The sequence below is a fragment of the Apis mellifera genome, linkage group LG3 (genome assembly GCF_003254395.2).
Source record: "Apis mellifera strain DH4 linkage group LG3, Amel_HAv3.1, whole genome shotgun sequence".
In the NCBI taxonomy this organism is placed as follows: Eukaryota; Metazoa; Arthropoda; class Insecta; order Hymenoptera; family Apidae; genus Apis; species Apis mellifera.
This window is the reverse complement of record NC_037640.1, coordinates 12,573,889-12,595,331: the sequence shown is the minus strand read 5'-3', so window position 1 is coordinate 12,595,331 and position 21,443 is coordinate 12,573,889. Positions and strand designations below refer to the sequence as shown.

Genomic DNA, 21,443 nt, shown 5'->3' with positions numbered 1-21,443 from the left:
AAACACTGTTTACCGACACGTATATATATCGATCGGTAGAAACAAAGAATCTCCACGGAACGTTACCCGCTTACTTTATCCAAAGATTACCAATTCTCGTGCTTCTCGTGTGTCAATTATGAACAACATTGGTGTACAAATTGTGAAATTGTGAGAATAAATTCCGATTTGGAACAATGATAGAATTTCCAGCACAGTGTCGTTGAAGATGTTGTAGAGACTTTTATCGCTTTTATTACACGTTGGGTTGTTAAGTGCGCGTGAGCTCGTGTGCGTGTGCCTCATTCGATACGAAGGAGACAACGGATTAAGAGGTTAGGATGCCGCAGTGCGCTGTGGCTACGTGCCGCAATAGTCATCGTCGGACCCGCGGCCGTCGTATCCGCTACCATCGATTCCCCCAGATACCGGAAGTACGCTCACGGTGGGTGCGCGCGTGCGGTCGCGTGCCCCTCTCGAATGGCGAGATACCGTTCAACATACAAACTGCGCGCATATGCTCCCTCCACTTTACCAACGACTCTTACGAGAAGGATATGGAGCACCTTGTGCTCGGTCTTCCTGTGCGCAGTAGGCTGCGTCGTGGTGCTGTACCGACGATCGGCGTGCCGGTGAACGTGCAGCCGGTCACCAAGATGCTGGTCGAGGACGCGAAGCGCTCTCTCCTCAAGGTCACCCATGCTAAAATGTTAACCGACCAGAAAGTGATCGGCAACATCGGTTTGGCCGACAGTAAGTACCAGCACCATCAGCCGGCCGCGGAAAGGCGGCAGCAGCAGCACCAGCACCAGCACCAGCACCACCAACACCAACAACAACGTGCCAAGAGCGGCAATCAAGTGTACCAGGAGCAAAAGATGGCGGGCATCGACGTACTGCTTGCCCTCGGACTCAAACCCGCGCCACGGTGAGTCGTTTTCGCTCGGTCTCGGACGATTACGTCCTCGCCAAGGAATTCGAGGACAAATCCGCTACCGGAAGTGATAACACATTCCCTTATCCGTTTAGATTATTTTTCGAAATTTTTTTGATCGAAATTTAAACGATCTTTTAACGGAATTTTTTTTATCCTCTCATTCTTTTTTTTTTTTTTTTTAATGAAAATAAAATGAGAAGTGTTCGAAAATTAATCTTATCGATTATAAACATCGACAACGTTCGTAATTATAATAACGTAAACACGCGCGGCAACCACGAAGACCTTCAGCCACGACCTCTTCTGGTAGAAACGACGCATTGATCCACAATCGCGGATCGCTCGAAACTCTCGCCGTTTTCTCTCTGTATATATACGAGAGCAACAAGAAACTTATACGTGTCACGGAGAAACTCGAGAATTTTAATTTTCACGATTTCTTCTCCGAAACTTTAGCCGCAAGGTGACGCTTCAACACCGTGCGTTATCTCGATCGGAAAAAGCATTCGATCACGTATAATAATTTTTTTACAATTTTTTTCAGTTCACGATACACACACACAGATTTACAATTTTATTTCAATTCTGAAAGATAACATTTTAAGTTTAATGCTGCATAATGAGTAATAAGATAGTTATATAATTTTTTTACGTGCACAAAATAGCTATTACATGATTACAGTTAGGAAGGTCTCGTTAATTTTTCTGCAGTAACGTGATTCAATCGTAAGCCTATTACTGCTAGGGAGTGCGATGCATGGAACGGCTGAAAATTACAGTTCACTTTCTATGAGATTATCATATTGGAAGAATTCTTCAAAAAAAATCTCAAGATGAAACAATTTATTTCTTTTTTAACAAACAAGATTAACTCGTTAAAAAATTATTGTACCTAATTTCGTAAATAATTAGATAGAGATTTTTTTTAGAAATTAAGAATCCAAAGAATATAAGAAATACGAATATTACATATTCGGGGATAAACAACAGAATCTGCGTAGGTAAGCAACAGAGGCGAGCTCTCTGGACAACTCGTCAAAGACACGTCAGAGGACATCTCTCTACGTAATATGATTGGGCTGCCATTGACCAATGAAATTTCACATCTTTATCTCTCTCTCCGACGCACGTGCAGATAGTGCAGATATAATTCTTCAACATCTGTCTTCGTTTTTAAGCTCTTCTTTAGATATTCTACCCCTTCCAGTTTAATCACATTTTTTACGATTATGATCCTTCTCTTTTTTTTTTTTCTTTTCTTTTTTTCACATTGCACTCGGTCCATTCGATAAAAATATTTTTATTATTTGCAACCCGATAACGTGTATCTGAATTTCATTTTATTATTATTATTTTTTTTCTTCCTCCCAATATTTTTGCTTCGTTAAAAAGATAAAAATCGTACAAAGTATTTCTTTTGATTTCAACATATTTTCACGCTTTCTTTTACGTGGAGAGGGGATCGAGAGAGAGAGAGAAAGACTTAGCAGCTAATCTAAGAGTCGAAAAGAGCTGAAAAAACAGAAGAAGAACGATCGGTCTCTTATCGATGCTCAGAATCGTTATCTCTTATGATCCAAAATAATGATATATTACAAACCTTGTCTACAATGTTTTGTATTATTCCTCATCTTTCTTCACATATATATATATATATCTAGAAACCTATTCTTATAAAAACTCTTCCGATATCAGCTTACTTCTTTCATCGATTAATTTCAAAATCCTTTAATTCCTCGATAATAAATTTATCGTTGAAAACAAACTGAGCTCGAGATATTCGCGTGAACTATCAACTATTAAGGGAACGATTCGAACCTCGTCTTTGCTTGTTAAAAGGTTTGGGCGAAAAGATACGATGATCGGCGACAAGCCGACCATCTTTGGTGCACAAACACCAGTCGATCAGGGTCGTCTCCGCGACGGCGATTTGACCTACGAGCGACCTCGGGCCGAGAATCGACCGTCCTCCTTTCGTCATTCCGCTTCGTGATATATTGTCGTTTCTCGCAGAATGCCGCGTGATCTCGCGTGGAAAAAGGCGCGCGCAAGAGTTTCACGGCTATTCCTCGCCGATTCTCCTTCTGCCCGTCCTTGGAAGATTCGAAGAGAACCATTTACATCATACAGTATCCTCGAAACGAGGAACACGTGACTGGTTTTCGGGAATCCCGAAACAATTTTTATCATCCGTTCGTCTCCTCTCGTCGAAATCGATTTGTATTGCAATTTCAAACGAATAATCCTAAAATTCCGCTCTCAGATAGCGATCCTTATCTATCCGCAAATATTTTTTCTAGATCTTTTTCGTTTTATCTCTCAGAGAAATGGCAAAATTCTTGATTCAAATATACATTTTTTTTTTTTTGCAATGTAATTTGAGAAGATGATAATAATTTTTCACGCGACGGCACGCGAGTAATCCGAACAATGCAGATATTACAATTTTTGCCAGGTTGCGTAATATTATAGGTCGCTTTAGATTCTTTTTTTTTTTTAATCATCGATGGAGGATTGAAATTAAAATACTACCAAAAAATTTTAACGATACGGTCCAACTATTGCACGACGACAGAACTTTGGACTAATCTAGACCTGACTTAATCTAATTCAACCTCTGACCGATGCAGCAACGTTCGAGAAAGGCGTTCGCGGTCAGGGACGGGACGAGACGACGACCGGCTCGTTTCTGGCAAATGCACCCAGCCTTGTCGATCGACTATCTCCTGAAATTCGATATCTCGCGGTAACCTGTTCGATGAATTATTAAAAAAAATCCATATATATATTTTCACCATTTTATAACATTTATAAAATAATTCGTAAAGATAATTAGTCGTAAAGAAGAAGGAGATGTTCTTTTAATAGTAGTAGTTTGTTCTGAAGGGAAGGAGAGATTGAAGCTCGACTTGGTCCCAAGAAATGTAACCTCGACGGAGGCGCGTGGTTCACCAACGCGCTCGAGAACGTCCTTCGCGCTCAGGGACACCTCGAGAACGCGCTCCTCCGATCGTCTGCGTCCGCGAATTAGGTCGAGAGGAACGCGAGCGGGGCGGGAGAGCACGTTCTCTCGTAACCGTTCGATGTCAATAATAATAGCGCAAGTCTCACTGGTATAAAGATTTCCTTCTTTGTTTTTTTTCTCTTTCCTCTCTTTTTTTTTTTTTTTACCCTTGCGCCATCTCTTTTCTCAAGTATAAAAAGTTTCGTTTTTGGATTATTAATATTCGTTTTAAAGAATCGATAAATGATTTAAAAATTTTAGATTTTATATTTTTCTTGTTATATTTACTTAACAAAGAAAGAAAATAAAAAGATTAGATTAAACTTATCTTTTTTCTTGTTATTTTAGTTTAATTTGTTTCAGTCGACCGCAAAGATTTTAAAGATCGTGGCAAGCAACGATGAGGAGCGAGAGAGATGAAAATTATTGCTCTCCTTCTCCTTCACTTTTTTGCTCTCGTGAAAGTCGTTCCGATGTGCTCTAACGGGAGAAAAAAGAGTCTCCCTCATAACCATTCCATGTCAATAATAATAGCAAGTTGGACGGTGCAGAGTTTCCTTCTTCGTATTCTTCCCCCACTTACATCGACAAAGTTGACCTTTCCGGCGTGACTTTCCGTAGATTGTGTTGTTGCTTATGTTGACCTATACTCTATCCTTATTGTTCCAATTTAACAAATTTTAAATATATTTATATACCAATTTTAGATTTATATATCTTTTAAATTAACATTGATGAAGTTTTTTATTACGTTTTATAATAAATTATCAAATTGAAATTGATACGATACTCGATGATATTTTTAGTTGAAATGCTTTAACGAATGTATATATTATGATATTAGAATGTTGCTTCCGATATGATCAAATTTTCATTTCATACATGTTTCATTCCATGTATACTTCCTTTAAGAGCAGATTACCGACTAACGATGTACGTCATCTTCGATGATTTATTTCTTCGTGTATTATATATATATATATATACGTATAAAATTTGTTTACCGTATACATCGAATGGAAAATGGAATTAATAATATAATTACAGCTAATAAAAAACGTAATTACGGAGGAAGTTCTTCCATTATTTATTTATAATATAATCTAGAAATTTCTTACCTTCATTGTATCAACGTGTTACAGATTATTTCATTATACTTGTGAATAAGCGTTTAAACGATCGTATTTACGAGGAATATATTATTTTTCAATTTTCATAATTATCCCTTAAATGTGCAAAAGTGTAGAGAATATTCCATTTCGAGTAGAATATATCGCGTTTTAATCGTACACGCGAACAATGTTTGAATAGGACTATAACAGCAACAACAACCTCGAATAAAACAGAGGAGGTAGTAGAGGACAGTAGGAGGAGACGGAGGACGAAAGCGCGCGCTCGCTCGCGAAGAAGAAGTAGGACGCCGCTGCAAGGTTCCCTGGCAAGCGCTTAACCTAACCTAACCTAGCCCAATCTAGGCGCGGACGCACACGCGCGCGCTTCTATCTACTTGCCCCCCTCAAGTCACCGCATTAACCGCGGCAACCCCACCTAAGCCGGTCGACCTGCTGCACTCTCCGCTCTCTCTGTCTCTCTCTCTCTCTCTCCCTCGTACCACCTCTTTTTCTCCTTCGTTATATCCGTACGTTTCTACAACGAACTGTCTTTGTCGTTTGGACTTCTATTCGTACCCGACGGTATTCGCGTTACTCGCGCGACTTATAGTCGGTTAGACGTCCTTCGTCTAACCGTAAATGCGCGAAAACAGACTCCACGTTCGACGAGTATGTATATACGCTAGCGGTTCTCTTCGCACGGTCATAGAACTTTTGTCCGTGAAACGTGGTAGTGGTGGCTTTTAGAAGCTGCTTCGACTCGAAGAAAGCGTTGAAAAGGGTTACGCGTCGTAGTCCAGTCGCTGTTTTACCAATCGCGGTAATCGTGCTCGATTTTTTGCCAAGTTCCGCGAACGCGAATCTCTTCTCTTCGCCGAGGGAATTTTTTTTCTTCCTTTTTCACGATAGACGAATGACCTTTCATGACCTTTACCGTTTTACCACCCGTTATAAAGAAATCATCGATGTGTTGCGACAGTGAGTGGCGAGTGGCGAGTGTTCGAGCAAAGACGCGAAACACGGACAATTGGTTGCGATCGGCTCCGATCGACTACGTCCGGCTGTTTCCGGGGAAGAGGGGCCAGAGAAAGAAAGGATCGTCGTCGTGACCGGCGAGCGGGAACGTTCGGTGAAAAGTGCAAGTGGAGTGTGAACGGTGCATGCGACGTGTGTTTATAACCACTTAGTTCCTGTGTCAACGGATTTTAATAGCAAGAGCTCATTTTTTTTTCTTTTTCTTTTTTTTTTTTCGAAATCTCGCGTAAAGATATACTCTCGATTTCGGAGGATTACTTTCAGGGATCATGTAACATTGTCTGCTGCTCAAGTTTTTGCGATACCCGCGTTTAACGTACGTAGATTAACGTTTCGTATATAAAAATTTAATTTATATAAGCAAGTTAGAGAATCTCGAATCTCTAATTTTTATGATCTCGTAAAGTTTGACGGAATTCTGAAATTTTTAGAATCTTTACGTGCTTTCGTGTTTTGTCTTTCCGTGCTAGAAAAACAAATTATGAAACAATTGCAACACTATCGATTGTTTTCTTTTCTTCGAGATCCTAATTGTGAAAGTTGTTATCTCGTGACCGATATAGGAACCAGTTATATACAGCTCGTGTTTCATCTTGATTCATGACAGTGATTATCATACCGGTTTGAAGAAAATAGTTAGGACGGAATTATTTATTATGAAAATTTTGATCATGTTTTAACGGTGTCATTCCTGTGGAAAAGAGTGAAGTGATTTTACGTATAGTTTTTTTTTTTTTTATACTTATACTTATATCCATGTGTATTTTGTTAAACTTGGAGTGCAAACAGCTTATGATTATATAGTTTCAACATCGCGTTTACGTAAAAAAGTTTCCTTAACCTCAATACTTTTGGTAAATCTGTAACATCGATAGTATTCTCTCTCTATAACCTCGATTACGTGATCGATATTAATCTCGTCGTTATTCTTCTTTATACTTTATACTATGTATATAAAAAAAATATACGAGATAAGTACCGATATTTTACGAGTTACATTACATTAAATTAACATTTAAATTAATGCCAGCTTGTATCAATATGGTTTTTATTTCTCGTTTTCATAGCGTACGATACAGCTTTTTCCAGTTTTAATGCTTGCTCGTTCGTTTAGAATATTTCAATTACTGTTTACCGGCCGGTTTCACTTTCTCCTTTGCTTTCGCTATCGCTAGAGCTAAACAATTCTATACTCCATTACTGTTCCATGAAGCCAAGGAAAGCGTGAAAAATAATATCTTCATACGAAATACTTCGATTTTAATATATATAATTTTTCTATTATCATTTTAAACAAATTCTCGATAATTGTTTTTGAAAATTTTAAAATGTTATTCAAGATAGCGTGTTTAATGGAAATTATACACTTTAAAATCTCTTCAAGTATATTTATTCGCGTTAATATTGATTTTTAAAAAAAATCACACGAAATAAATTTATGATCAATAATATTATTTATAGATGACGTTATACGATTATATTAAATATAAATTCTATGAAATTTACGATATTGTTTCGAACAAGTAATTGTTAAAATGGATGCTGTCTGATTATTGGCGGATCCACAAATGTTGAAAATGAAAGTCGACCAGTAACCACCTGTTACATTCTGCCTGAAGAAAAGAATGCATAGAGAAAACTTAACAGTTTAGATTATACATTAAACTTTTTAACGCATTCAACTATAATTGCGTGACATTTTATTAGCCATATATAAAAATATGGAAAACGTATATTGAAAAATCATCATCATTAGAATAATTATTTTTTTTTTTTTTTAAAGGAAGATTGACTTCTCTCTAATTCAATGATAATTAAATGTGATAAAATTAAATATATAAAAATAATAACTATGCAAAATTAAAATTATTAAAATTATTGAAATTGAGCGTGTAATTATTCTTGTTTAACAACTTAATTCAATTGATATAATCTTATTTAAATAATGCTTCGTGATATTGTTATGCAAACCTTTGATTGTTTAAAAATTAATTTCGCTCTCTTTTGAAAGATACTTTTAAAAGAAAAAGCGATAGAACTTATGATAGATTTTTATGATTTTAAAAGTTTTTACAATTACTCACGTTTTTATTTATAATATAAATAACGAAAGGATATTCGTTCCGTCGATAACGAAATATCGACCGAGCAAGTCGGCATCGGACGAATTAAAGATTAACGGTAATTTATTTATTTCGATTGAAAACTTCAAAGATTCGAAGAAGAGTTCGAGAGCTTTTCTTCAGAATTGGTACCGCGAAACCTATATCCGCGTCTATAAAGTGCAGTGAACGCAAGCGGGTGCAACGAACTTCGTTCTCCCCCTCTTTTATCTTCTCTTTCTACCGTCCTATCTTCCTCTCTCACGTGCAATTTCCCCCTCTGAACCTCTTCCCCTCTTACGAACGAGCACACAAGCACCGTGTTTCTTGTACTAAACCAGACACAGGCGTAGCCTCGAATTTTGGACGATCGTATCTTTCATTGTATCTTACTTAATGTTTATCTTTCGCTTCGACGATCTATTTTTTTTATTATTAATTAGAATTAATGGCACAATTAACAGTGTTTTATAAATTTTACGAAACGAATGGAATTATTTTCTTATCGTTTCAATTCATTTTTTTCTTTCGCGATTATTATTATTATTGTTATTATTATAAGATCTTTGGATTTTTTTTTTTTTAATAAAATTTCATTGTTATTAACCTCACTGCATAATGGTATTCAAATTTAAATTGAATTATACGAAATTGAAATATTTGTAAAGCTAAGTGGCACGAATGGATACTACTACGTGATTTTTAATCTCCAATCTTCTATTGTTATGTATGAGAAAGTGTTAAGAAAAAAGACAGGATCGTGTAACAAGCGTACATCGCTGAAAATAAGCGTGCAGTTTATTAACCATAGTGAAGTTTATTGACCATTATATTAAATAATGAAAACAAGAATGAGAATGTACAATTAATTATTCAGGAATACTTAAGTAAACGTAAGATATTTTACAATATATATCTTTATATTTTTCGTGTTCTATTTGTTCATTGCATTTGTTGTAATAATCTAAATTCTTATAATGAACAACGCGTATATAATTTTCAAAAAATTTTTAAAAATTTAAATAGAAAAAAAAAGATACAATTTAGTAAAAGATTTTTTTTTTTAATCAATTTTAAATTTTCAAAAATTTAATTAATTTTGAAATTCTTAGATTTAAATAGAAAAAAAAGATACAATTTTTTTTTTTAAATCAATTTTAAATTTTCAAAAATTTAATTAATTTTGAAATTCTTAAAAATTTAAATAGAAAAAAAAAATCACAAAAAGTGATGATAATGATACAATTTCTTTTTTTTTAATTTTCAAAAATTTAATTAATTTTGAAATTCTTAAAGATTTAAATAGAAAAAAAAATCGACAAAGAATAATGATACAATTTTTTTTTTTAAATCAATTTTAAATTTTTAAAGATTTAAAAAAAAATCGACAAAGAATAATGAAGGATGAATTAGTAAATTTTCCTTTTTTTAAATCAATTTTAAATTTTCAAAAATTTAATTAATTTTGAAATTTTTAAAAATTTAAATAGAAAAAAAATCATAAAGAGTGATGATAATGATACAATTTCTTTTTTTTTAATCAATTTTAAATTTTCAAAAATTTAATTTTGAAATTCTTAAAAATTTAAATAAAAAAAAAGATACAATTTAGTAAAGAATTTTCTTTTTTTTAAATCAATTTTAAATTTTCAAAAATTTAATTAATTTTGAAATTCTTAAAGATTTAAATAGAAAAAAAAAAAGATACAATTTAGTAAAGGATTTTCTTTTTTTTAAATCAATTTTAAATTTTCAAAAATTTTTCAAGAATTTTGAAATTTTTAAAGATTTAAAAAAAATCGACAAAGAGTAATGAATTTAATAAAGGATTTTCTTTTTTTAAAATCAATTTTAAATTTTCAAAAATTTTTCAAGAATTTTGAAATTTTTAAAGATTTAAAAAAATCGACAAAGAGTAATGAATTTAATAAAGGATTTTCTTTTTTTAAAATCAATTTTAAATTTTCAAAAATTTTTCAAGAATTTTGAAATTTTTAAAGATTTAAAAAAAATCGACAAAGAGTAATGAATTTAATAAAGGATTTTCTTTTTTTAAAATCAATTTTAAATTTTCAAAAATTTTTCAAGAATTTTGAAATTCTTAAAGATTTAAAAAAAAATCGACAAATGAATAATGAATTTAGTAAAAGATTTTCTTTTTTTAAATCAATTTTAAATTTTCAAAAATTTAATTAATCTTAAAATTCTTAAAAAAAAATTTTTTAAATAGAAAAAAAAAAGATACAATTTTGTAAAAGATTTTTCTTTTTTTTAAATCAATTTTAAATTTTCAAAAATTTAATTAATTTTGAAATTCTTAAAAATTTAAATAAAAAAAAAGATACAATTTAGTAAAGAATTTTCTTTTTTTTAAATCAATTTTAAATTTTCAAAAATTTAATTAATTTTGAAATTCTTAAAAATTTAAATAAAAAAAAAGATACAATTTTGTAAAGAATTTTTTTTTTTTAAACCAATTTTAAATTTTCAAAAATTTAATTAATTTTGAAATTCTTAAAGATTTAAATAGAAAAAAAAAAAGATACAATTTAGTAAAGGATTTTTTTTTTTTTAAATCAATTTTAAATTTTCAAAAATTTAATTAATTTTGAAATTCTTAAAGATTTAAATAGAAAAAAAAAAATCACCTTTATGCTATATACCATGGCGCATTTTATTTTGCATTAAATCGACTCGATTACCGTAAATCATAGAGCGTAGATACGCTCCTGTGGAGGAGCGATCTCTCTTGGAAGTAGGCAGTGGAGCGCATGGGAGGCGCGAAAGCGTTAACCCCACTGTGTGGTCACCTTCTATTCTAGTGCGCGTGTAACCGTGCCTCTTGCCGAGGGTAAACGCAGAACGGCCATGCACGCGTTGCGAAGACCACCGTGGGTCATCTTCGTCGTGGGAGCAACCCCACTTTCGACGCGCTCATCCGCGTCCAAATATCGATCGAAGGCGCAGAATTTTACGTTTCATAGATTTTTCTTATAGATTTCTTTCTAAATTTCCATATAATCGAAAAATAATAAATTTTGTTATTTTGATACACGTTATTCTTAATTTTGAATATTTCTTTCTTAATTTCACTTCTTTCTGATTTGAAAAAATTTTGAAAAAAATTGTCTTTCGAATATATTAAAGATAATACGTTTGTTTCGCTAATTTAAGGTTATTTGGATTTTACGACAATTTTTTTAATCGCAGTTTTCAACGTACGTTTGATAATGCAAATGTTTTCCACTAAATGTTTCGAATATTCTTGGTGACTATTTTCTATGCAAAGCCAAAGTAAACTTTATAAAACGGATTTAGTATCGGTTTATCAATGTCATCATTATAAAATGGATGTTTTCAATCCAATCTTTGAATAAACAATGATTGATATCTTGATTTTTCAATAAATTTCAAACTTGATCACTCTTAAGAAGAGGATAAAAACTTCGTTTTAAATACGCTATGATTATAATAATTACCATATTATAATATTTATTTTATTAGTTTGAACAAAAAAAAAAAACGAGTTTAAAAAAGACATAAAAGCGTATTTTATATATATATATATATATATATAATAAATTAAGTTTACATGCAAGGCCAGCGACATAAAAAATTCGAAGGACACATAGAAAATGCTTATTCATTGAAAAAAACATTTGTTTACAGCTTGAACAAGATGCACGCAATGGAAGGTGCGGCTGGAAACGGGAAGAAGGTGGACTCGGCCGAGAAGACGAGGGATGATGAATCGTCGAGAGCTTCGCCGAAAGTTCCTCAGAATCAGCAAAATGGCGCTGCTCTTCCAGAAGAAACTGCCGCCGCTCCGGCAACCATCGAGTGTCTTCGATCCGCGTCGATCAAGAAGGAACCTCTCTGTGATTCGGAGCCGGAGGCGGCGAGCAAAAGCTTGTCCTCGGCGAAAACTGTGCAACAAAAACCTGCGGAATCACGTTGCACAAAGACGAAAACGGAAGGTAGCAGGAAACGGAAATCAACGGACGGACAATTGTCATCGAATGGAAATTCTACCTCGAAGAAATTGTGTATGGAACAGAGGGAACAATACATTTCTTCTCTTGTCGGCTGTGAGAAAGTTACCGCGGAGGAACTTGCTGCCAGGGCTGATCAACTTCGAGCTGAAGTCCAAGTAAATATTATTTTTCTTTGGATTAATATATTAGATAAGATAAAAATACAACAAGATATATATATACGTAAAATATATTGGATATTTTAAATTTATAAACATTGAAGAATTGTCATTTGGTATTTTTTTTTTTTATCAGGCCCTGGACGAATTAGCACGTGCCAAAGAAATGGAATGGAACGAGATTTTGAGTATGAGAAAGTTGAAGGAAGAAGCGTACCTGAGAGTCGAGAGACGGAGACAAGTTATGGGATTTATGGAGGGTAACGGGCAATTAGCAGATACATTGCCACCGGCGAGTTTAGCGCTAGGCCCTGAATGGGAAAGTAGTGGTAATACCACTCCTGTATCCAAAGAAAAATTGAGCTTTGGTTCTAAGGAAGATCTGCCAGAAGAGAGCTCTCAAGATTCACCCGCTTTTAAAAAGGAAAAAATTGTAAAACAAAATACGCAACAATCAACACCACCCAAACAAGGAGGAGAAAATGGCCGAAAACAGACGGAAGCACTTAGTCCAGAAAATAGACAAATTGGCGAAGGTCGTCAAGGTGCCATTGTCGATGTTAGGTCTATCATTGCTGATTATAGATTGAGGCATCCTGAAACAGTACCACGCAGGTAAGCATAAGTTGGTGAAATATATTATTTATAATTTTGAAATTTGATTTTGAATATAACTGTTTTGTTAATTAAATTTATTATTATAGGGGTCGAAGGATGAGAAATTCGGTAAACGTTGGTCTTGGAGCTGGTGGAGCCATGGTTGAAACGGGACATAATGTGGATTCAAGACCATCTAGTACAGACTCTTGTAAAAGTACTTCAAATACAGTTGATCCTAATAATTCTATGAGCTTTAAAGATGTACTTGTGCAGTTTGCCAAATTGAGTCAACAACAAGGTACTTATTTTTAAAATTTGTAATTTATGTTTTTTATATTTTAAATATTTAAACGTGATAATTTAATTTAGTATACATTAAACGGAATATCTTAAATATATTATAATAATATATTAATAATATATATAATAATATATATAATATATATAATAATATATATATAAATTATTATATTTTATTATATAAATTTGTTATAGGTGAACCAGTAAAAACACCTCAAAATTATCCGGATGTGACGCTTCACCCTGTTGCACCATCTCCAGCACCACAAAATACTCCACCACAACAGAGTGGTTCGTTGCTTCATGGAATTCTCACGAAATCACAATCTCCAAGACCTACTACTTTTTCACCTACTTTAGCTAGATTACTCACCGCACCTGAAAGAGAAAGGAATGCACCAACAGCCGCGTCTATACCACAGCAAAGTGCAGCAACCCAGCACCTTTTGCAGACATATCAAGGCTCTAATCCGGTTTCTATCAGTGACCTCCTATCTTCTTCCAAGGTATCTTATTTTTTTCGTAAATCAAACATTTATTTATATTTATAAAATGTTAAATATAATAATATATTATTTATTTTTAGGCTCGAACTGAAATAACAATAACACCAGTCATCAATACTCCAGTTCAATCTCATGTGGTAAGTAATATATATATATTATAATATGATTGTAATTTATGTATTATATCATAACTGTAATTTTGTATTATATAATGATTGTAATTTATTGAGAAATTTTTTTTTTATCAAATAATTTACTTAAATAAAAAAAATATATGTATTTTTAACTATTATTTTTATAGGATGATGTTGAAGAAGAATCAGCAGTAATTGAAGATAGAGAGACTCGCATTTCTTCAGGAGGTAGGGATGCTAGAGAAGATAGAGACAGTCCGCCACGATGCCAAGGATGTCATGAACGTGTAGCACAATTTGTATGTGCTGGTTGTGGCCATCAGTGGTATTGTAGTCGCGAATGTCAAGTAAGATTAAAAATTTAATTTTTATTTTAAAAGATATATCTTTAAAAATATGATGTAAAATGTAATGATTATATAAAATAATAATTTTTAGGTTGCTGCGTGGGATGAACACTCAGAAGTGTGTTCTGGTTAAAAAGAACGAGTACAACATGTTTATTTAAACCTTGTACTCGTGGTATCAGGTTAAATCTTTCAACCTTTCAACTGAGAATAAATCTAGTCAAAAAAGAACAGCCAAGAATAATGCGTTTTGGATACGAAACGAAAAAAAGGGAGAAATATTAAGAGAGCAGTGTATATTTTTAAGAATCTTCAAATATGTTTAATCTGTAAAAAATAAGTTTTATTTCATAAAAAAGAGAGAAAACCGTTAAGTTAATAGCGCTTCTTATGAGAGATGAGTATTTACGACGAAAATAAAAATATGAGACTTCAGGCACTTTGACGAAAAAAGATTAGAATTCGAGTTGAAACGATCGTTGCTTCACTGTATCACCGCGTTGCTTTTATCCGTATAAGAACTGAACGATCGTAAGTCTTCATTGAGACAAATAGAGAGTATTAACCCTGCTGAAATTAAGCATTTAATATCTTCCAAAGGACAAACTCTTTGAGGAATTTCTAATATAATAGGAATTCACGATATAAACATTCGTAACAATTTCGTGTATCATTTTTTTTTTTTTTAGACTTTGATCAATGCATGACGTACGATGTACGTGCTAGTTGAAAATTTCAAATTTTTCCAAACAAGTAAAAGAAAACAAGCCATAAATAGCTAGTATGTGCGCTTGTAATGAAGAACAAAGCACAAAACTGTGTCTCGCGATGCTGTACATAATTTTATACGTATTAGCAGGGTTGTTCAGCGTCAAATTTTAAAAGATTGATTATCCGTGTGCCATGCGTAAGATTCGTTTCATGGTCAGCTTTATGTGTGAAACAAATTTAAATTGTAGATTATTCTAGTGTTTTTATAATATTATCATTTTGTTTCATTTCTCTATTTTTTTTTTTTTTTTTTTTTTTTTCTCTTCGTTTTTGTAACTAAGTCTTATTAAGTTACATTAAAATATCGCATTTGATGACCAAAATGCGAAATACACACGGACGTTGCAGCCTTCGTATATGTTTTGTCGTTCATTTAAGCACGTACAATGCGTATCAAATACCATATTTTATACCACGTTTGTTACCAACGTATAAATTTAGATTTAACAAAATATTAGTCTTAGTAGTAGGTTTAAGATTACTTCTTTTTTCCCTCTCCCCCTTCTTTCGTAACTTGTTCGTTGGTAACGTATTTGACACGATTTGAGTTCATTTCTTTTTTTTTTTCTTTTTTTTTTTTTAAATTAGCATGTTACCTAAACGACAATTGTCCCAGACATAATCTGTAGTCCAAAGTTCCTACAGGTACACGCAACATTATATATATTTTTCCCAATTATGAAGCAAACCAAAATAAAGTTTTTAATCGTATTTTCATGAATTTTTACTGTTTCTATAACCAATTGCATGTTAAATATTTACTATATAATACTATATAATATTGTTATTTCTCTTAAATAAAATAGTAATATTGATTTCAATATTTTTTTATCATACTTGTAACTTTTACGATTTTAATTTTGTATAACTTAATATTTTCTTCTATTTTTTACATTTTTATTTTTCAATATTAAAAATTTTATAGTGTCATTTTAATTTTTATAACATATTTTATGTAATTCATTCATTTATATATAGATGTTTCATACAAACTGAATAATATTCATATAATATAAGTTATAATAAATTATATAAACAAGTACAATTTAAGTGTATAAATTATTAATATAAAATATTAACTTACATTCGATATGCAAATTGTATTGCATTCGATAATTGTTGCTACAAGTTACTAAAGAACTAATGAATAATAATGGCGGCACTGCTATAACTTATGGCTATCAGAAAAATATTCTTGCGCGGTAAATCAAATTTTTGTATAGGAAATTTTTGATTGATAAAATGACATTTCCACAAGCTCATCAAGTTGAATTGATAGCATTAGCTGAATTAGCAGGAATTTCAGCAGTTCCGGGAGTTTATCGGTAATAATTTCCAAAATATATAAGTATAACCTATACCACTATACATAAAAGTTTCGTTGAGATAACCTTATATATTATATACATATTCTAATATTTCATAATAAATATTTCATAATTATTTATTTAAATACGATAAAAGTATATTTTTACATTACAAGTTTATATAAAAAAATTAATATCAAAATTTATATAATTTTAAAAAATTATTCTTTTAGTATCATATTGGAACTCTTAGCACTTCAAATATCACCAGAGGATATATATATTCTTTTGAAACAAATATGTTCACAATCAACAGAAAATCAAGCTAGTGATAATCCTGAAGAAGTATAACATGTTAACTATGAATTAATATATATATGTATATTGTATGTTGTTTTTTTTTATTATTTAAATCAATAAATTAAAATTTAAATTATAAATGAATTGATTTATAAAAGAATTATAAAATGAATTAAAAATTATATATTTAAATTCTTTAAATTATATTTAATATAAGTATTTTTATTATGACGATTCTAAAATACATCATTGATATATTAACTATACATTAGTATTATTATAAACACAATTATAAAATATAAAAATATAATATTAAATTAAATATTATATTATATTAAATATTATATTAATAAAATAAATGTATATTATTTATCTAGATTATATTTAAAAATTTTAAAATATTTTTTATTTAAAATAATCTATCCATTATGTTCCTATTATCCATTGCATTTTTATGTTAAATATATTTAATATATATTTAATATAATTTTAATTTTAATTTTATTATTAAGATATAATGATATAAATTAATTTTTAATTTTTAATAATCATTCTTAATAATTTTTCATATGACATAAAGATCATATGATATCATATCATATCATTGTTTTTTTAAATCAAATTATACATTTTTTAATATATAAATAATTATAGCATATTTTTTATAAAAAAAATAGTTTTATAGATATATAATTATTATTAAAAATTAATTTTTCGACATATTTAAATACTTTTTTATAAAAAATATTAAAAAGATATATCATATTCATGAATTAAAAAACATGTTTTTATTTAAAAAACAATGTTTATTTTGATAAGTTTTTTATACATACATTTACGAAGAAACTATATCAGAATATATCTTTTTTGAAATTATTCAACTTTTATTCAAAACATTTTTTAATATTACAAAAAATTATATTATAAAATATTATAATTATAATATTTATATATTATATAATATTATAATTATATTATAAAATTATATATAATTATAATATTTCAAATCAATCTTTATATATTTTTAAATTTCTAATATTAAAAAAAATATTTATAAAAAAAAATAACATTTCTTATTAAATAAAAAATAAATATTACGAAAGTTAAGCTATTTATAGAATTAAAAAAATTATAAAAATTCAAAATGTTAAAAAATAGCAGAGCAATAAAATATATCAGCGTCGCGAATGAAATACAAAAAAATAGGAAAAAGAATAAAAATTGACTATCAATATTATTTTTTTTGATGCCGAAAACATTTGTTTTTAAGAATTATTTTTTAAAAAACACGTTGGTCTTTAATTTTTATTCTATTTTATTTTTAAGATTCTTTTCTTTAAGATATTTTTGATATGCAAAAGAGAGCACTGATTCAATTCACATCAATTCAGTCTTTATTTATATTATGTTTCATCTGCAGCACTTTAGAGATGGCGCTAATTTCCGAATTTTTACCTTAAATTATTTCTGCTTTATTTGATTTTCTTACTTCTCTTTTCTTAGATCAGAGTATCTAAACAAACTCGTTAAAATTTGTACACTTGAAAAACGTTTTCGATATCTAATTAATTTTATTCTCTTTTTTGTTTAACTTATTTACAAATTTTTGAATCGTTAAAAATCATTAAATATTCGCTATTAAATATTTTTAATGAATATGCATTATTAAAACATTAATTCTTGTGATAACGTATTTTATTATTTATTTGTAAAAAATTTATATATTTAATAAAATATGACAAGTTTAAAGGTATGTCTTCATAAAATTTATAATTTATCTTTAATATATAATTTAAATAGATAAAAATGAATTAATTTTGTTAAATTTATGAGCATGTTATATGTCATCAATATATAATAATTCATATATTTTTATTTATTTTGCAGAAAAATAATAGTTGGTTATTGCCATCATTTGATTGTGAATCTATTAAAAAAACACCAACTAAATGTATCATTTCAGAAGAATTAGAAGCTAATGTTTCTCAAGTACCAAATGATTGTAATATAGTTCTGAAAAAAAAAAATACTAAAAATTTGTCTGCATTATTGGAAGCTTGTGAACCACGATGTTCTACTGAATTAGTAGTTAGCAGACAAAAGAGACAAGAAATTTTAGATTGGTTGCAATATAAAGTAAAAAAGGGTAAACCAGCTATTTTAGTTTTATCTGGTCCATCTGGTTGTGGGAAAACAGCAGCAATAAGAGTTCTTGCAAAAGAAAATGATTTTAATTTAACAGAATGGATTACTCCTATTGATCAAGTTGTGGATGAAAATAGTAATTTCTTTTTTTTAAATTGAATTTAGCAAATTGAACATGTTTGTAGATTAATAATATTCAATTGTAAAATAATGAAGTAATTATTAACTAATATTCAGACAGAATAATGAAACAAGGAGACAAATTTGAAGAATTTTTAATTAGAGCTACTCGATATAATTCAATTCTGAATAATTGTTCTAATCGTTTACTTCTTGTAAAAGATTTTCCAAATGTTTTTTATGATGATAAAGAAAGCTTTTTTTCTCTTTTGGGGTAAGAAAAATTTTTTCTTTACTTATCTGATAATCTTTATTAAAATGTAATAAATATATATACTAATTTTTAGAAAATATTTTGAGATTGGAAAAGAACCTATTGTTTTTGTATGCACAGAAGCAGGAAATTCAAAATTGTTGCAAATATTATTTTCTACTAATATAAGGGAAAAGTTTGGAATTGATATGATTAAGTAAGTTATAAAATCTATATATGCATAACTTTTATTTTTTATCAAATATTTAACATAGAATATATATCATTTATTCTAGTATAAATTCTGTTACACAAGTTGCAATGAAAAATGCATTAAAAAGAACAGCTAATATTTTAAATTCAATTGCTGGACATATGTTACATGTCTCACAACATAAAGTTGATGAAATATTATCAAATAATGTAGGAGATATTAGAAATGCGTTATTAAATCTTATTTTTATTTCATTAAAAGGTACACATAATAAATTAGAATAATATATTTAATTGTGAAATGATGTTTTATTATTTTTCATTAGTACCCGAAGAACAAGAAAATAAATGTAATATACGAGAAGAAACTTTAGGACTTCTCCATGGTGTTGGACGAGTAATTAATCCAAAAAGTATGTAAAAATATATATTTTTTATTTATTCAAAAATTTTTACCTAATTTTACATGAATTTTATAGGAATTCAAACTGGAAATACTTGGAAATTTGTACATGATCCGGATGAAATAATAACTTTTTTTCAATCACAAGCAACAGTATTTTTAAATTTTTTACAAGAAAATTATTTAAATACTATGGGAGACATAGAGAAAGTGAATATTTGCACAAATATTTTAAGTTTAGCAAATATTTTAAATTCTGAATGGCGAGTACGTTTATTTTGATTATATATATATATATATATATATATATATATATATTAAATTACTTATAGATTATGTACATAATATGTATATAATATTTATATATCAAATTTTATATATTTTGTTTTATACATAATTAATTATATAATTAATACTTTATTATTGTAAAAATATTTTTATTAAAAATATCAAATTATAAATATTTAAATTTTAATATTTAAATTTATAATATTTAAATTTTAAAAATTTTCAGGATTCTAATTTAACTAAAATTGCTTTATCTTTTTGCGTCCGAGGTATAATGGTAACCAATGAAAAGCCAATTTCTGGTTGGAATCCTGTACGAAAACCACCAAATGATCAAATTAATGTGTTAGTATATAAATAAAATATTGCAATAATAATTGTAATCGTAATATAATAATATAATATTATTTATACAGACAAAGATGTGTAGCAGCTGCCGAAATTCGATGGTATGAATCTATAATCAATAAGAAATCGAAAAATACAACTTCTCAAATGGAACTTGTTATTCCTCCCGACATCGAGGAAATTATTATTGAATAATATTCATGGAATTTAGAGAAGAAGATAATAAAAAATTTTTTTCATATATATTTACTTATTCTTTATTTTTTACTTAGAATTATTAAATGTAAAATATAATATCAATAAAAAATAGAATAACATAAATTCGATTTTTTACAATTTTTGAAATGTTTGTATATATTGTTCAATAACATTATTATTATCTTGCTTAATATCATCATAACAATCGATAATAATGCAAAAAGAACAAATATTATTATGAATTACATTAATATACTAAAGAACATTTTATATAATTTATATATCTTAAACCAAATGTTTTATTACAAATAATATTTCTTTTATAATAATATTCTTGGCAGTTAGACAAGAAAATAATTTAATATTATATTTTTATGCAAAAGATTGTTCGTTACAGCGAGTATTTCATTTAAAAAAATTTTACAATCTAACTTTTCATAAATAATTATTAAATGATTATATTTATCTAGCATTATATTTGTACATCAATATAAAGTTTGTACATTCTATATGCCTTAAAGAATTATTTATAAAATTTCTTTTCGGCCAGAACAGTTCATAGAAAAAATGCAATAATAAGCAGTCTTGTGCTTCAAATACCTTACAATAACATTTGTTTTAAATTTAATTATTTAACTAATGTATTTTACATGCAGTCTCATTTTTTGATATAAAATAATATAGAAAAATGCATATTAGTTTGAGAAATTCTATAATAAATATTTAACTCTTGCATATATATATATATATATATATATATATATATATATATATATATATATATCTAGCCAATTATTTTAACATTTGATATGTTAAATATTAAATATCATATCAAAGTTTGTTAAGAGTTAATTATTTATGAAAGTATTAATATACTATTTTAAAAAT

The 21,443-nt window shown here is 29.1% G+C and overlaps 3 protein-coding genes across 6 annotated transcripts in view; all 3 read left to right on the top strand.

The window, feature by feature from the left end:
• The window catches only part of LOC100578706, a 32,133-nt gene extending 16,442 nt beyond the window's left edge, over nucleotides 1–15,691 (top strand). For 2 of the 3 annotated variants that reach the window (XM_026439738.1, XM_026439739.1), the window contains exons 3-9: nucleotides 11,839–12,319; nucleotides 12,459–12,937; nucleotides 13,027–13,220; nucleotides 13,418–13,728; nucleotides 13,809–13,865; nucleotides 14,030–14,209; nucleotides 14,301–15,691. In XM_026439738.1, coding sequence (XP_026295523.1) covers nucleotides 11,839–12,319; nucleotides 12,459–12,937; nucleotides 13,027–13,220; nucleotides 13,418–13,728; nucleotides 13,809–13,865; nucleotides 14,030–14,209; nucleotides 14,301–14,342 — 1,744 coding nt within the window. In that variant the 3' untranslated portion in view covers nucleotides 14,343–15,691. Of the gene's footprint in view, nucleotides 1–180; nucleotides 908–11,838; nucleotides 12,320–12,458; nucleotides 12,938–13,026; nucleotides 13,221–13,417; nucleotides 13,729–13,808; nucleotides 13,866–14,029; nucleotides 14,210–14,300 lie in introns of those variants that run through there. The other variant, XM_026439740.1, reaches the window with a different exon arrangement.
• Nucleotides 15,692–16,103: 412 nt separating this feature from the next.
• LOC107964134 (mitotic-spindle organizing protein 2) lies at nucleotides 16,104–16,788 on the top strand. The gene is made up of 2 exons (XM_016911073.2): nucleotides 16,104–16,305; nucleotides 16,521–16,788. Exons 1-2 carry the CDS (start codon nucleotides 16,223–16,225, stop codon nucleotides 16,636–16,638), a joined length of 201 nt encoding a protein of 66 aa, XP_016766562.1. The 5' UTR covers nucleotides 16,104–16,222; the 3' UTR covers nucleotides 16,639–16,788.
• A 1,215-nt stretch (nucleotides 16,789–18,003) lies between these two features.
• Nucleotides 18,004–20,602, top strand: LOC724559 (cell cycle checkpoint protein RAD17). 2 transcript variants are annotated; one of them, XR_003304374.1, is made up of 9 exons: nucleotides 18,004–18,337; nucleotides 18,475–18,868; nucleotides 18,970–19,126; nucleotides 19,200–19,322; nucleotides 19,402–19,580; nucleotides 19,645–19,731; nucleotides 19,798–19,984; nucleotides 20,236–20,354; nucleotides 20,426–20,485. XR_003304374.1 is itself a non-coding variant. In XM_001120448.5 (9 exons), the coding sequence occupies exons 1-9, from the start codon at nucleotides 18,323–18,325 to the stop codon at nucleotides 20,550–20,552; spliced, it is 1,392 nt and encodes a 463-aa protein (XP_001120448.3). In that variant the 5' UTR covers nucleotides 18,013–18,322; the 3' UTR covers nucleotides 20,553–20,602. The 2 variants fall into 2 exon arrangements, 1 of the variants encoding a protein (XP_001120448.3); XM_001120448.5 differs by having other exon boundaries at nucleotides 18,013–18,337; nucleotides 19,798–19,988; nucleotides 20,426–20,602.
• The last annotated feature ends 841 nt before the right edge of the window (nucleotides 20,603–21,443 follow it).